General features: G+C 35.1%; 1 protein-coding gene across 2 annotated transcripts in view; it reads right to left on the bottom strand.

Moving 5' to 3' along the window:
• The window catches only part of lovit (loss of visual transmission), a 125,427-nt gene that overhangs the window by 40,293 nt on the left and 66,585 nt on the right, over nucleotides 1–18,549 (bottom strand). For both annotated transcript variants that reach the window (XM_081748956.1, XM_081748957.1), the window contains exons 2-4: nucleotides 6,434–6,636; nucleotides 5,747–6,009; nucleotides 1,927–2,211 (exon numbers count right to left, since the gene is read on the bottom strand). In XM_081748956.1, the coding sequence (XP_081605082.1) occupies nucleotides 1,927–2,211; nucleotides 5,747–6,009; nucleotides 6,434–6,633 (748 nt within the window). In that variant the 5' untranslated portion in view covers nucleotides 6,634–6,636. The remainder of the gene's footprint in view (nucleotides 1–1,926; nucleotides 2,212–5,746; nucleotides 6,010–6,433; nucleotides 6,637–18,549) is intronic.

Genomic DNA, 18,549 nt, shown 5'->3' with positions numbered 1-18,549 from the left:
AAAAGATTTATTAGCATAGATGACACTACTAGATTCAACGTACCTGAATAAAGACACTTGTTATACCGTGGAATCAACTCAGTTTGTGTTTACCGCCGCAGGAAATTTTATTTTCTGGATGCACCTCGTACAATACAATTGGTTTTTGACTTTTGATCGTGTCAGAAGCAGAGAATCAAAAATCAATTATCCAGGGATATAATGAAGCGTGTGCGGGAATATACGGCGATACCAGCCAAATATTTTTATAATCGAGTATGTATTCACCTTAAATCTATGACAGAATGAGCATATACATTGATTGGTGTACATACACTACATTTTTAAAACGGTCGACTATATATCTACCAAAAGTTCTAGTATTACATCATTGCAATTATCTCCTAACATTACAAAGATATCTGCTAAGTTTATACATAATTTTTGGGCAAAACTCGGTATCGGAATAATTATTTAACAAAAAGAATGTGAAAAAGGTCAAAAATTATAATTCATTTAATATTTGTATCAGGGCGCAAAATTTCCGGCCTCCAGGTCGCCATTGACGACCAGAAATTTAGAGCTAGCGAACAGTGTTCAGTAGGAATGGTTTCTGCCTAAACTCACAGGGCTGCGCAGTTTCTGTTTCGCACGGAAATAACTGTCACTGACTGAGAAAAACCACGGAACACAATGGATACGGAAAGTGAAGCCTTCACAACGTTGTACTTCGCCCTTCCTTTCCCACCCTCAATCGAAAACTTCATTACGAGATTCCCAAATGTGTTTGCAATTGTTACATTTTGTGCAGTTTTACTTGTAAGTACTGAGACTTCAGCAGTCTCAACAGAGGTAAGACTCCTTACAGGAATTCACTGAAGATTGACACTGGATGATTTGCTGACAATTTCCATCAATGGCCCTTCACTTAAGGACTTTGATCCGAAAATTGCAATCGACAACTGGCACTTCAGAGCAGAGAGAGAGAGAGAGAGAGAGCGATACAAAGGTAAGATATTTTTAACATGTATACGAACTGTCCATCTAATTGTCTGGTTTTGAAATTTTATGCCCTGGTATAATCTCTTTTTTGGTCAAACAAAAGGCCGTGTGTGGGGGGGGGGGAGGATATCTCATAATTCGTACGTGAGAGATACTGTCGACCATCATTTTTGGATTGGCGAGTGCGTCTAACTTTGAACTTTTGCGCCCTGTTTGTATAATACCGGTATTTTATCTCTTGGTGACTGCAGATGAAGATCATTGTCGCAGTTTTAGTTGCTTTTGATTGATTTGTATGTTTGGCATTATTTGTCAGCATCAAGCCTATAAAGCACAAGAACTACAGTTTAAAGTGGGATCTGAAGCATTTCAATGTTTTCGATGCTTTTCCCACCGAAAATCAAACCCAGGACCTCATGCATCAAAAACGTGTGTGGTAATCCACTATGCAATGAGAGAGGGCAAACTCCAGCGTCAAAATACTAACTACTAATATCATATCAAAACTTTTAAAGCAAATCATTGTCATACCAAAAGCATCAATTTGATACTAGCTGCAATCAGTGACCTTTGGCTTGAGCAATTGATATGTTCAATATGGTTTGTACCGTTACACAAATTTTAATTGCTTTCTATTACTATACAATTAACTGAAATTCTTAAGTATTTTGTTGGAATTGTTTGTTCATTGTGAGATACTGAAATAGAACACAAACAATGCAATAATCTACACAAAATGACTCTCAAATTAAAAAAAAAAAAAAAAAAAACTTCGATGAAACTATAATTGAATGGAGGTATATTACATGGGAGGTCACTGTGTTTCCTAACCTTCAGTTTTGAGATAATATTTCGTGAGTTTAATTCATATTTTTTATTTTACAAATATTTCCTTATACTCAAATTCAGTTCAGTGTTAAATAAACGAAAGTAAAGTTAACTTACCAGGAATTGTGACATCTAACAAATATGTTCTTGAGGGACTCTGGCAAGCATCCGCGTCAAAATCCAAAAGTACTGTCCCTACAACAGTGAAGAACACACTCCATGGATGTGAATGGTTAGAAACGTGTGTGCTCCTTGTGGAAGGGGCAGTCTCATCCTGAAGTGAATGTAAACTTGTATCGTTCTTTTCATGAAGGACAAACTCGCTCGCTTTTGTCTTGTTTGTTTCATATTTATCTCCCAAAAGTCTTCCGATTGTTTCTCCATTAGGAACTAAAAGAAGTCCTGAAAATGGGGAAAAAAATGATTCATATATGTATACAGTGCTTTATTCTACGAGTAAATATAACGATACTGTAGCGTTCATCCTCATGAAGAAGACGCCTAATGACTTTCTTTTTTGACAACATAGTGTATTTTAAACGTATCTATTAGAAGTGTCACCTTACCAATGTACCAATGTGTTTCTTTATTGTTAAAAGAAGTAATGTCTTTGTAATAGATAATGAATGGTAACAATATATGTACATGAATGAAAGTGTTCATTTATTTCATTATGATTTTAAACTTCTCAAACAAGTTTGAAACTATCTTAATATTTTAAACAAATATATATATAGTGATTTTGTTCCACAACAGGGATATATATATATATATATATATATATATATATATATATATATATATATATATATATATACGAGGGGCATTCAATGCATTTGTCCCATCTTTCTTGCAGCTTCCTAATTCCCTTGGCGAAGAAATCTTTCGATTTACCCCGAAGCCACCTTTGCACCTCAGCCTTAACTTCCTCATTGTTAGCAAATCTTTTTCCACGTGGGGCGTCTTTGAGTGGTCCAAACAGGTAAAAATCAGATGGGGCGAGGTCTGGGCTGTAGGCAGGATGAGGTAAGACCTCCCAACCCAATTCTTGAAGCTTATCTCGGGTCAGCTGGGCTGTATGAGAGCGGGCGTTATCGTGCTGAAGAATGACTCCTTTTGACAAGAGACCACGGCGTTTGCTCCTGATAGCTGGTTTAACTTTGTGTTCTAGCATCTCAGAATAGTATAGGCTATTGATAATTCGCTGATCTCCAAGGAAATCTCAATAGATTGGACCCTGTGAGTCCCAAAAGATGGTCAGCAGCACTTTACCAGCGGAAGGTTGAACCTTGAAGTTTTTGCGAACTGGAGAGCTAGTGTGTTTCCACTCCATACTCTGCCTTTTGGTCTCAGGGTCGTAGTGATGGATCCAGGCCTCGTCGCAAGTCACTAGTCTTTCAAAAAAAAAGCGTCTCCTTCAATCAAACTTCGTTGCGTTAAGGCTTGACAAATGGAAAGCCTTGATTCTTTATGAGCGTCAGTAAGCTGTCTGGGAACCCATCTGGCACACGTTTTTCTGTACTTTAAAATGTTCCTAATGACATTGTGAACAGTTCCAACACTTACTTGAACTTCCTCAGCTATCATTTCAACAGTAATTCTTCTGTTATCACGAATAAGTCCGTCAATCCTCGATTCCAACGAAGAACCAGAAACTTCCACTGGACGTCCACATCGGGGTTCATCACCTACACTTGTTCGGCCACTTTTAAACCGATCAACCCACTTGTACACATTCGCACGGTTCATACAACTGTTACCGTACTGTCTCAACATTCAAGAAAAAAATTCACTTAGTTTTACACCTTCTGCGACTAAAAACCTAATGACTGAGCGCTGTTCTTCTAAGGTGCAATCTTCTAGAGGACTTGCCATGATGAATTGATATTTTTGAAGTTATGTTGACATAAAATTACGAAACAGCAGATCAGAGCATATCCCAAGGTTGCCAGCTAACACCCTGAAACAAAAAAACAAAAAAATTGATTAGTGTTAAAAATATAGACTTTGTCTCTTTACTTATTGAATGATCCTCGTATATATATATATATATATGTTGTGGAACAAAATCATTCTTCATTGAATGTTTTAAGGCAATTCATTATTACAGTTCTTTTGCAAAAGAATCACTAGATCCAAAACCAAGTTTAGTGGCCCATAACTCAGGAACGAAAAGCCTTTACATACGCACCATACTAATTCACACGCCTGTATAGTAGGTCAAAGTTTATAACTTCGAATGAGTTCACCTAAGGAAAAATCAATGAGAGACTAGAAATATCCCAGATATTCTAGGAAATGAGAATAAAGATGAACATCCCATTAAAAATGCTGATAACGTAATAATTTTAAGAGAATTCACTAAGTAGGTTGTTTCGAAATCGGACTCAAAAATCTTCTGATTATAAGTTAAACTGCGTTACTCCGACTCTGTTTGATATATTTGATTGTTTTAAAGAATATCTTAATTAATTGGTAATTGAACAATTGGGCTGATGATATACGTACTGATTCGCGAGAGTTACATATACTCATTTGTCTGGAGAAAATGGAATACTAACAAACGCAAACATTATTATTATTATTTTCTGTGGGTACAAATAGATCAACATTTATGCATGATAAAGAAGAATCTTCGTAAATTTGTTAAAGTAATGGAAGCATGATAAAGATGAAATTTGGTAATTTTGTTGACGACCAGTTACGGGGGAAAACTAAAGATAATGCAATCTTGAAGGTAATAAAATTGTGACAAGTTGTAGACAAAAACTGAAAGAGTTGAGGAAAATTAAAGTAAGTTGTCAAAAAGAAAGTTGAATTTTCATTCTTGGAATTACCCGAGGGGGATGTTGGGATACAAAAATGAAGTTATATTACTGTGATATTAGCTGGCTCAGCTAAATATTATATGTGTATATACCGTAATACACACTGGTTATGTATACCGGTAATTGATTATAGTGTTCAAATAATGGAAGTTTGAAAGAGTTAATGAAAATATGAATTTTATGAAAGTTGTGCTACAGATCCTGTGCAACCTAATAGAATTTGTATAATAAGGTAATGAGGCGATAAATGGTTTAAGATAATGAGAGTAAACTTGTCGACTGAAAAAAATAATGGAATGAATGATAGATCCCGCATAAATGACGTTTGAAATTTCTCTTTCCTTTTACTATTTTTATTTACCGAACAACATTTGCAAACAGTTATAGGCTACCTTAGTGCTTGGATTCCACAAAACTGATTAACAAAGTATGCAAAAATGTGATCGAGAATCTTATTACTACAAAGTGTCCGAGAAATCCCCATACCCTTAAGTTTTAGTATCTAAGTGCTTTTATATGCAAATATCTCTTTTGTGGCCATGCATTGTTGATCGCGGTATACTCAGTTCAACTTCTCTTTTGCGAAGCGACATATTTGAAGATATCTCTATTGACCGACTGATGGCAGCACATGCTTACTCACGCGTCTTCTTATGTTCACTGCGCTGCCTATCTCTGGCACATCTTGGAGCAAATGCACGTTTCTGTCAAGCAGAGTTGATTACGAGGTGCGTACTTATGTGTAGATACGTGTGTGCACCCACACACATGTCACTAAAAATTCGTCAACTGTGTAACTACAACCACTCATATTAGCCATTGCTGCACAACCGAAATGCTTTATGGCCTGGAATGCAGAGATACCAGATAATGCTATCTGTTACAATGAAAGCAGTGTTACCAGTACCACAACTAAAATTACGCTGACATTGTTCTCCATGATACTCAACCCTGAGACTTTTCGGACATCCTGTGCATGTGAAATTATAGTATTATTACATGTTGGTTTTCAACTGTTCCATACAAATATCCATTTCTTATCTTATGAACAAAAGAAACCAATCAAGTAAAACCAGACTCCACTCTCTTTATGTACCCAATCTACTTACCCGCAAGAACCCCAATTGACAACAACAGAATGAACGGCCTTCGTCTACCAAGCCTCAGACGACATTTGTCACTAAGAGATCCGAGAACTGGCGTCAGGAAGAACCCAACTAGTGGGCTCAGACCCCAAACCAAAGTCATATAGCGATGTTGAACACCAATCTTTAGTAATGTAGGAGATACAAACGCTGTTTCTGCAGCATACGCAAACTCAATTCCCATCACGGCTGCTGATATCCTTACAAGCTCAAGTCTTGTCTTCGATCTGAAAAGGTTATAAGAAATAATAAACGAAGACGGAATTCAACACTTTTATAGATATTTGAAATATCATTTTAAAAATCAGAGAGAAAAGCCTAATAATTTCTAGGAAAATTTTACGTTAAAAATTAATTATTGTTACTACTCTTATTATTAATTTGTAAATAATACTATAAAAGCATTCAGGCGGTAGTAAGAAAATATATTGCACAAGAATATTTATATTTTTGTTAATTTCTGCACTATTCTAGAAATTATGACAAAGTCGTGAGAATGACTAACCAACAGTTGCGTCAAATTGTTATTTAGAAAACATTTCTGGTCATTTATTTCAGGCAGCAAATTACAATCAAAATAAATAAAAATATTTACACTGAAGCCAACGTCGTTTGGGATTTTTTTTTTTTTTTTTTTTTTTTTTTTTTTACCTGTAAATGTGAGAATATTTATCTTGATCGTCTTTCAACTTTTGATACTCTCCATTGCAAAGACTCTTATCTTGAAAATGTGTTAGTTTTCCTTCATCTTGGCGTGTCTCTTTCCAATTTTCCCATCGCCAAAGAATCCAATCTCGAATATCGTGAACTCTGCCAATGAAACCCTGATACTCCTGGAGTTTCTGCATCATTCCCTGCCAGAAATATAGTTTATTAGAGTTCTTGTTAATAATGTGGTATTCTGTTGCGTAATCTTTTTGAAATTTATATACATAAATTAGTGAATTATTACACTAGTCAAATTAGAGTAAAATATAGCCCCATCTGCTGAAAATTTCCAGAAAGCCAAATTTTTGTATGAGCATTCGTATTGACATTCTAAACAATACCTCTAAAAATTCTATAGCGGGTCAAAGGCCAAAAAAGGAAAAACTTTTTCGTGAAAATCTTGTAAATTGGTGGTTCTACAACAAAACAGTTATTAGAAAATTTGTTGTCCGGAAAATATACTAAAAGAATGATTTTATTACTTTTCGCAAAAGTATCCATTTTGGAGATATTTCGTTGCGAAGCATAAATAAAAGTGTATAGTAGTGCATTTGTACGTGATCTATATGTTAATATGATGAGTACAAATGAATATATTGACTACTGATGAAAACATGAAATATTACTACAAGAAGAATTCTATTATTTTTTTACCGTAAAAGTGACCGTTTCGGAAGTATTTCATTGTGAAGTATAAGTATAAGTACGTAACAATATATTCGTATATGATAATATGATGAGAGCAAATGAAAATTTTGACAATCTTTAAAATTTTTATAATTTTCAGGTAATTGTGGTTTGTGAGTTGAGATAATGGAATGAGCATAAGGCACTAAAAAAAAGTATTTACATTTTAAGAAATTAAGATTTTTTACGTGAGCCACGCAAAGAGAAAATTATGACGTATCTGGAATAGATGTCAATAATGGACAGAATGTAGGTTCTAGTAGTAGCCGTAGCCACATGGTAACTTTTTTTCTAAATCTATTTTCAGCTATTTAAGTGGTATTTGAACTGTCGTTTTACATGTTCCTTGTAGTTATTTGGTTTTTGCACACCATATGCAGTTTCGCAAATTTTTATAGTTTTTTTTTTTTTTTTTTTTTTTTTTTTAACATTGCCAACAGAACAATCTTTGGCGCAACGGGAGGCATTTGTGGATCCCCAAAAATGGTATTTTATATAAAATACTTTTACAACCTTGGGAACAAGAATTAGGAATAACCAACAACAACTATTGTTTAGTTTAGTTATTCCAGCGATACAATGGGAAATTAGACACTTTCAGATAATTTTGTTTGAGCCGATACACTGAAAGTAGAACCAGTGTGTAATCCTCACACAAAAACTGCCTTACGATGCTCAGAAGATTCTTCTTCACCTACCTTGAAATTAATATGACAACAACCATACTCATGCACCGTATCCGATTCAGTTTCATTAGTAATGACCTTTTTTTTTTTTTTTTTTTTTTTTGGAGCGGGTGTATCTATGTCCATTATTGAATGTTTACCACACACTTAATAATTTCGACTTAATACAATGATTCATAAAGATTTATCTCCCTTAGAGAACTCCAACAATACTTAAATCCGAGAGTTAAAGTTGTCCATTACGGCTGTTTCACTCCCTCTTCAATACTTAATAATTGAGGTTTTTTTTTTTTTTTAAATGTCTGTACTCGGTACTACACATGTCCTATCGCAGTCGCCAAAACTGTAACGCCTTTAAGAGTCTCACATCTAAATTTTAAATTAGTGAAAAAAGAAATTAGTTGAAGAACAAGCCTCCATAAATAAATATAATTATGATATTATAACAGTGTGTGTATATACATATTTAGCCTTAAACTAAGTTTAAAAGTTTGATTGTCCTTCAATAGGCTATATTGCCTTTTTTTTTTTTTTTTTTTTTTGCATTGTATTACTCTTATAGTGTTTACGCGTCCTAATCATGTTATTCTTATAAAAATATTAAAATTTCTTCATACTTGATCAAAGTTTTTTATAACCAAACAATTTCGATGGCTAAAAAATGCCGCAACATTAACAAATATGTTCAGCTTACAATATAACTTTTTTCTTAATTTAAAAACATTAAAGTCGGTAGTGGCATGTTCTGCTGAAATTAATAAAAGTATCAAATTACTTTTGTTAATATTGTCTAGCTTTCTTTTTGTTATATCCTTATTAATTATTCGTAATCAAAATCTTAATCATATATTTCAATATAATCAATTACATCAATTACACCGACTTATAATTCATATAAAGCAAATAAATATGTAAATCAATAAAAAATTCTCTCTCCTATTTCCTGTTACTAGTCAGATAAAAGTAGTATTTAACATTGATTACTGTGTACGTAAAGTTAAACAGCTTAAGCGTAATCCTAACTTTTAAATAGTATGGTTCGGGTCGGATCCGACCCAAGAAAGTGATACCATTGTTCCCTTTTATTTGAGCAAATATTTATTCTTTTTAAAAATTTCTCAGTAAGTGTGTGCTCTTTCTGGTTCCAAGGAAGTAGAGTTTATTATATGTTTCATAAATTACTAAAATATATAAGCTCACCGGAGAAGTACTACTATTTCCGACTTTTTTTTTTTTTTTTTTAATGAAACAGCTCTGGGTCGGATCAGACACGCCCTTATCGTCTATGGACTCACAGTGGACATTACTGCAGAAGGTATATTATTATAATATATATATATATATATATATATATATATATATATATATATATATATATATATATATATATATATATATATATATATATACTAGTATATTTATGTTGCAAGGATCCCCACATCACAACAGACGCACGTCTCAGCTCAACACGTGCTAATGATTACAAACAACCTAGCAGACAACAGGCCAACCCGGAAGACACCGAGGAACACCGAAAGTAGACGGACCTCACGGAAGGACCCGAGAAGGACAAATAAAAGGAGGACCACCGAGGGACCCAGCATCAGTGACCAACTGATCGCCTAACCTTTACCCTCCTATGTCGCTGTGGACTAGGAGCACCTCTTCCTTACCCTACGTCGCACTGGGATAGGGATCCATCTTAAACTTGTAATCCAAGCCTAACCAACAACCTGCCAAAGTGTTCTGGAAACTTCCATGAGTGGAAGGGGCACCCGTCAAAATATTTACTATTCCTTCACTTGGTCATTGAGGAAGAGACATTGAATTAGAGACACTTATATTTATTATATTATATTTTGTAATAAAACTTGGTGAAGGGGAAAAGACACCCGGTCTATCATTTGACTCTACCAAACATTACATAGTGTAGGCACCGGAGTTTTGTACGGGGCGCTCTTTTTCTCAACTTTTTATCTAAACCCTGACGAGGTTAGTATCATAATTCAACTAAATTTGACATAATCTCTCCCTCCCTCCCTCTCTTCTTACCTTTCCTTAGTGTGATTTATGCCGGAAACTAGGTCAGGTAAACGGACGTACAGATCAGGAGAGTATAACACGAATATGACAGAGGGTACATCGAATTTATCTTTTAACATGCCACATTTAACAAAGTATACGGGACACGTACACGAGGACCCGGACAGGTTTTTTATGCTTTTCGACCATATGGCAGCAATGCAGGCATGGTCACCGGCTAAGAAGAAGGAAATTCTACCAATATATTTACAAGACACGGCACTAGATCTCGTATTACAGCTTAAAAATCAAAATCAATTTGATACAATGACATATGACAATCTAAAATCTAAGTTAGTAGCTTTATGTAGGCCAGAAGTCCCATCGTATAAAGCAGAACAGGAATTGTTCGAGGTACACAGGGAATGGACGAGCCAATAGACTCATACTTTTTACGTAAACTTCGAGCAATAAGGCAGTTATTACTGGAAGCGACTGAAGAACAAAAGATCCACCATTTATCTTTGGGTTTGCAGAGGGATTTCCTTAATAAGATAGCATTAGAAAGGTTTGCAACGGTAGAAGCGCTACAGAATAAATTAAACACACTGGAAGCAGCTAATGACCTTTTAAGGAAAAGAGAACACGCAGAGCTATCACAAAAATTACATATGTTATACGGCCAGAATAATATACCTAACCTGCATAATACATCCTATGGCCTATCAACCGAACCAAAGTCAATATATTCCGGACAACAGTTATATCATCATACCTATCCTGTACAAATGCAACCTGTTACACAACCAATGAACAGCTATATACCTGGATATCAACAACAAAATAATCCTTCCATGGCAATTCCTCAACCCAACCCTCAAGAAATTCAAACCTCGAGCCAGGAACTTAAGACCGTTCCCCACCCAGAGCAAAATCCTCCACAAAGTGACTTCTCTATCTTGGCCAATAAAATGGCAGAATTGTTGCTGGTGATAGCCCAGACGAGTTACAAAAGCCATCCGAGAAATAGGAAACAGGGAAACAGGAAGAGAAATAACAATAACAACGGGAAGAATAATCCGACGGAAGCTTCTCCAACGGATGTTATATATATATATATATATATATATATATATATATATATATATATATATATATATATATATATTATTGTGATTGTTAAAATGTTTATGCTAATAATCTGTTTATCCTAGCCAATACAGTTCAACAAGGCAACAATAATAAAGCATTCAGAATTTAATAAATACAAATGCTTTTCCTACTCTAATTCTCAAGGCTGTGTTTAGCTAAAAGAGAGAATGAATAGATGTAATCAGGGGTTAAAGTGAGGGGGAACGCGGGGAAGACCATCTCCCCATTTCCAGAAAATATCTGTGGCGTCCTCCCAATTTCTAAACAATTACAATGGGCGAAGATAGGCACAGGGGACGGCCAGTGTTTCTTTCAGAAACAATGTTCCGGAGGGCACACTTAGCATTCCGGGGGGGCTCTGCTGGTAATATTCTGCTTACGGGGAGCACTCTCAGAGCTTCGGGGGGGGGGAAGTGTCCCACCCCAAAACTTGTCTGGAAGAAACACTGGAGACGGCGTGACGTCATACTCTCCCTACCTTTTCGGATCCACTTTTACCCCTGGTTGTATATTATAAAAATCTTTCAGTGGTCCTCAGTATAAACTGGCTATCATTTTTTTAAACTTTAAGCTTTATCTAAACAATAATTTATATTAAATATCAAACTCCGTTTAACTGCATTGTATTTTAATTCTTCAATATCTAAAATTTGCTGCTATAAAAGTAGTAATAAGTAAATGTACAAGATAATCAATTTATACGAAAGCAAAATACAGTGAAACCTGTCTTTAGCGGAATCGAGCGGGACTTGCAAAAATTTCCGTTAAAGTCAGGTTTCCGCTTAGTGGAGGTAGACCTTTCTTTTCTTTATTTCTTCTTTTTTAAATACATGCTTATAAAGGGGCATACTGAGAAAGTATATTGCTTTACGTAGATTGTTCGATTACAGTACTTCTTTCTTCTACGAATAAATGCACAAAAAATTAAAATGAATATAAAATATACTATGCACACGTTTTCTTTATTTTTCTAATAGCCAAACAGGATTTTCTGTGTACAATGCTGCTTGGCTGCTTGACTTTCCGCATACACTTTAGCCTGAGAAAACTAAGTGAATCAGAATCATTTTTCCGTAATGCAAATTTTTGCAGTTCCTTTAAACTTCTGAGAGCATCTTGATATGTATTTATTCTACATTCTTCTCTGGAACTCGGTATCGTATTTCTCTTCTTCCTCTATCTCGTTTTCTTCTTTCCGACATTCCGTATGATTCTTGATTAAGTTGCGGGCTTAAGGACAATTTGTGGGGGTGAATATGAGTAGTGGTTGAGGAAGGTCAACACTATCCAGAAATATTTAACAAAAGAACGAACATTTTATCGCAAACAATGTAATGTATGTCTCACAGAATGTCTAAACATCTAAACATTGTAGTCCAGAACACAGAATTTTCCGTTAAATGTTTATTTTTCTTTCCGTTGTCCGCGTAACACAGTTTCCGCTTAATGAAGGGACCTTTACACATTTTGTTCTCCAAAATTCATGAGACCGTGAAATATTTCCGTTTAAGACAGTTTTCCGTTTAATAAAGGGTCCGTTGAAGACAGGTTTTTCTGTAGTAATCAATAATTCAAACAGAAATTTAAAATTTAGTCACCAATAAAATAGTAACTTTTTAAGCAGCCAAAGCCTAGTACCCAAAGTTTATTAAGTTATAATTGACTTAGAAATTATATTCATAAAAAATTAAATTAAAATCTAACATTTTTCAATAATTACTTACGTGACTTATTAAAATAAATTACACAAGATCTTCTGTGTAGCTTTCAATAAAAAATATACAATCAAATATTACAAAAAGGTAAACACACTAAACTTTTGTTATGCTCATCTGAAAAATATTTATAGTTATTCAAGTTTCATTTGTGTCCTAATAATAAATTACTAACATAAGTTATTTCGCTACTCATTCACTTATTAAGATAGATCCTACTCTTAATCTGTATTTTAAAAAAATCTTACCGTTTTAAAAATAATCTATGAGAATTCGATATTGAAACCAGCAGTAGAGTTATCGCTTCCGACTTCAGTAGACAGCTTAGAGTACAGATGACATTTATTCTAAGGTTTTTTAATCTATAAAACATTCTAGTTATATTTTACCATTTTTGCTATAGTGTCAGTTAGAGAAGCAAAAAGACCGGCTTTTTTGGGATTAAGTTTTTCCCAGAAAAGCTGCCTTTTAAAAACTTTTTTTTTTTTTTGTTATTTTCTTAATCAAGTAACACCTTGTTTTCCTGTAGTGGATTCTGCATTTACAACATTCAAGGCTTGTGTGTCTTATGTTTAGCTATCTTAATTGATTTTGAAATTGCCATTGTAATGGTTGCGAGCAAATGTAAACTATGCAATCCAAATATACTAGGTGACGTTTCGGTTTCCTAACCATGTTAATAACTGCCAGGAAGTTATATATCTTGTTACCTCGATTTTACTTGCTGTCTAAATTCAAAGAGGCAAGAGGAAGGTAAAGTGGGTGTACCCCTAATTGGTGTTTTCTGACTGGGGTTTTACCCACATTTGTTTGGTAACACTGCTTGGCATTGTCTGGTAACATTGCTTGGCATTATCTGGCAACATTGCTATCCATGTTCATTTGTTTCCTGCTTGGTAACAGTTATTTGCAGTGAAGTTGGAGTAATCAACAATATGTGATCAAAGTCCATATAGCTTGGACAAAGATTAGTTGCTGTGGTTTGGCTTCACGGAAGGCGTTACATAGGTGAGACCATGGAAAGTGTTAAAACGAAATTTACAGACCGGTTTGGTATTAATCCACCAAGAAAAACAACAATGTTGGGATGGAAAAAACGTGTATTTACTACGGGCAGTGTGAAAGACCTTCTCCGAGGCGGACGACCGATAAAACGGAGGAAATTCAGCTGTGTTACGACACGGATGGTGATCATACCGATGTTTATGACTCTTAAGACTTCAAGGTAACTGTGTATAGACATTCTACCATATCTAACACTATACTGTTGAAACTAAAGGGAGGTACTCCAACTTCCGGACCACCCTGTACATAACCATAAACGACTATTTTGGTTATAATGTTAGTTTAACACGGTAGTAAAACTTCACTATTCACAATATTCTTTTTACCACAGTATATCATGTAAACATTTCAAATAGAAAACAATGGGATAGCATTTTTAGCTTCCTCCTCCTTCTACAAATCTAAGTGCTCTCATATGGAGAGAACCCGGAACTCAATGCCATGTTCAAAAAAGCACTCCATCTACATCTGTCCTTAACCAATTGAATCCAGTTTCTGCTTTGTACTCCTACTTCTTCGAGATCTACCTTAATATTGTCCTCCCATGTACACCTAGGTCTTCCTAATGGTCGTTTTCCGATTCCAGTTAAAACATTGAAAGCGTCCCTACTTTGTTCCGTCCTGGCTTCATGACCTGCCCACCTGAGCCTCCTAGACTTGACAACCCTAATAATGTTTTGTGTGCGGTATAAATTGTGCAATTCCTCGTTATGACGTTTCCGCCATTCCTAATTCCCGTCCCTCTTGAGTCCAAATATTCGACTCGGGATTTTATTCTCGAATACTTTCAGTCTGCGTTCTTCCCTCAGAGTAAGCGACCATGATTCGCAATGACAGTTACGAAACTATAAAAGGAAAACTTCTTAGTCTTTCTTTCTGTGCGTCACACTAATTTGTAAAAGTAAATATTCACGCTAATAGATACTTATGTTTGATGTCAGTAGATGTCGCTAGTGTGCAGACCGATTTAATTGCAACTTAAAAACAGTTAGGACAATAGTCGTAACATATTTAAAGTTGATTTTGATTTCATTTTAGTTTAGCGTCTGTTGCAGCGACACTATATGAGACTGGACCTACAGTTTAACGTGGGATTTGAGCCAGAGCTCCAGGCGGGGATCGAACCAGTGTCATGCAGTGGAAAATCAGCGCCCGGGGCAAGTTTATACGACGACACCCCCATACGTATATTCCAAGTAATTTTTCTACTCTTTTTTTCCTTTTTATCCTGAATTTTGCGCCGCCTTACTTCGGCGCCTGGGGCCGTCGCCCCGCTCGCTTTTCCCACGACACGATACTGGATCGAACCCGGATCCCTCAGGTCAAAGATGCGTACTCGGATCGCGTAACCACGAGGGAACTTATATTTAAATTAGAGCATCAATATTTGTTTATTTCTATAGTAATATTTTATGACCATTTAATTGCAACATAAATTGTATTATTTGAATTTAATTACTATATTTCAAAGTGGATAATGATGTTACTGAAAATAAACGTTTTAGTATTTATTATTAGAGTCATACTCAGATTTGAGCATTAATATTTGTGTAACCGCATATTCATTGGTGGATAAATTAAAAAAGAAAGGTTAAAAGTAAACAATAAGATTTTTCAATTAAGCACTATGCACTATTTTAACGTATAGCGCACAGCGGGACAAGAGCGTGTTGATCCATTTTAAATGGACATTTCCTTTTTGACCAAAGGTTGTAATTTAAAGACATTATCGTGTAGAACTAGTCTTCAATATAGCACATACCAAAAATCTCAGAAAAATATATCTTCGTTACGGGGATACAACGCTTCAAACAATGGAAAAATGAGCTGCTTACATCACGGCAACACAAACAGGAGTTTTGGCGTGACGTCACAGGACCATATCGCTCTGTGAGTCGCATTGGAAGTTTCAGGGAATCTTTTCATATTACAGTTTCTTACTGCAATCTACATAGGGGTCTATAAATTTAGTAGAATAGTGAAAGGAAAAATGGCAAAATAAGTTATACACTTGTATATAAACGTAACGTGTTAATGAGACCTATTTTCGTAGTTTGAAATACATTAATGATATCTAATGTTTTATCATTACAAATATTTTAGATATTTGTACACTTAAGCAAGATTACTTTACTATTGTATTACCCCCAAAACATTAGAAGTCTAAGCACTATATCAATTCAAATTAAGTCATGCGCAAATTGAGAATATCTAGGCCACCATATTATAGCTTTTCTTTATTTTGAAGATTTGTTGTGAATCTCCATGCTTTTATACTACAGCTTCAAATAAGCACTTTCTGCACCAAAAAGCTTTTAATCCCTTTAAAAATATTCGTATCCTATTAGGTCTACATCCTTTCCTTTTTTTTCTATTTACTCTACATATTAGCAATTGGTCATTCCCACCATTGCTACAACTAATCTTAATGCTACAAGAATCGTATTATATAGCGCTTTACTTTCTTACTATATTTCTACAAGGGAAATGCTCTTGTGGTCACCGCGATGGTTTGAAGCTGAAGAAAGCTGTATTAAATAAAGGCAGGCAGATAATTAGGTTGCCGAAAGACAATCATAAACAAGATAAGTGCTCAAGAACTTTTCTTGTGATCTAGGCGCGGTTCTCAAACCTAGGCACCGTAATAATACAATTTCATACATGAGCCTTCATAATTTTATTTCGAATTTAACTTATTTATGAGCCAGACACCTATTTCAAATCGTTTTCACTACCTGGCGTCCAGGAGTTTTCGAGAATGAACAAAAGGAATATTGACAGAAATCCATTAATTATGTATTACTTATGTTGTTACTTTGAAACTTCATCTTTTTAATTAAATAACCTCACACGAAAGAGTCTTCTTAGTATACGAACATAAATTTATCTATATTATTTATTTAACTCCTTGAGCCTGGCTCGTATCCATGGGGGCCGCCCCCCTAAATTTTTACTGGCCTCCTAAAATTTTCACGGTGGGCTTGCAAGTAAACTATAATATGGTGATGAACTATAAGATAGTTGGATTAGCCCCACCCCCAACATTTTTGGGGTGGCTACAAGCCTGCCCTCAGCTCTGAGGTGATTAATATTTGGTATATGGTAGTACATTTGCAAAAGATTATATCGTGAAAGTATTGCGTTTTGTATTTCCAGGTCTATATATACATAAGGTGTTAATGAACTATACCGACAAACTTTAAGAGGTGACTCCTCAGTTCAAAATAAGAGAAAAAGTGAAAAGTGCATAGTTTCTTAGCTAGGGCTGTTCAAAATCGCAAAAAAGTCAAATTTCAAGAACCCTATTTCGAATTCGAGAGACTGTGGGTAGTGGTCCTTATCAGTGTAAAGAAAGTCATGCATACGCAATCCAAAAATGCATATTTCATTAATGTTGAATGGTTGTACAGATTATTCCCTGCAGGGTGAAATTCCAAGACATGTCATCAACCGAATTTTGAGATATTCTCTGACTTTATGATTGGTCCAAAGTAGGTAAATGATAAGCCTTGATAGCAGTGAACACGGAATCCTTTGGCGCGATGTGGGAAGTGTTAAGGATCGTCAGCAGCACGGTCTCTCGTACTCGGTAAAACGCATGGTGCTATATTTTCTTTCACGCTTATAAGTGAAGAAAAAGTGAAATATAACCTGACGAAATACATATCATCACACGTTATTCCGAATACTAAGAAACATGGAGCTGCCGATTTCTAACACTTCTATCTTCCCTTCGAAGCATTGGATGTTCATTGTTGTCAAGGTTTACCTCCTACCTACTTTGGACTGTTCTTGAAATCAGGGTATAGCTGAAAACTCTATTGAAAACATATCTGAGAATTACACCCTGTAGGGAATACCCTCTGCACCTATCGACAATTAATGAAATATGCACTTTTGGATTGTATATCAGTGACTTCCTTTACGCTGATAAGAACCATCATCCACAGTTTCTGGAATTCGAAATAGGATCTATTGAAATATTGCTTTTTCGCGATTTTGGACAACCCTAGCTCTGAAACTATGCACTTTTCCCAATAGATCCGTATGAACTTTTTCTCTTATTTTGATGTGAGGAATCACCTCTTACAGTTTTCGGTATAGTTCATTAATATATATATATATATATATATATATATATATATATATATATATATATATATATATAGAGAGAGAGAGAGAGAGAGAGAGAGAGAGAGAGAGATAGATAGATAGATAGATAGATAGATAGATAGATAGATAGATAGATAGATAGATAGATAGATAGATAAGTCATAAGAGCAAACGTTTAAAAAGTCCAGCCTTTGTTAAGTTTCGTCCAGTAGATTGATTTCTTTTATATTATTTCACTCACTGGAACAGAATATTGTGTTCATTACTCGTCATGTCATACCACGAACATTCATTATCAAAGAACACAGTGGAACAATAGTGGAGCGCTCACCTCTAGTGTGAGAGGTCCCTGGTTCGAATTCAAGCCATATGAATTTGTGGTGGACAACATCGCAATTCTGACGTTTCTGGGTTTTCTCGCGATTCTGACGTTTCCTCCCACATGACTATTCCACCGATTATTTTATAATCATCACCTCTCATTAATCATCCGCATCATTTACAGGACATATTCGTGGAACATAAAAGTAGAAATTTCATTTTAATTTATTCAGTAATAAGCCACTGTAATTAGTTTACCAATACTGTGAGACCACATCTGTTTATTTGTTCTTTTAAA

Source organism: Thermobia domestica, chromosome 2, assembly GCF_964235325.1.
Source record: "Thermobia domestica chromosome 2, izTheDome1.hap1.1, whole genome shotgun sequence".
NCBI classification, from domain to species: Eukaryota; Metazoa; Arthropoda; class Insecta; order Zygentoma; family Lepismatidae; genus Thermobia; species Thermobia domestica.
This window is presented reverse-complemented; position numbering and strand designations above follow the sequence as displayed.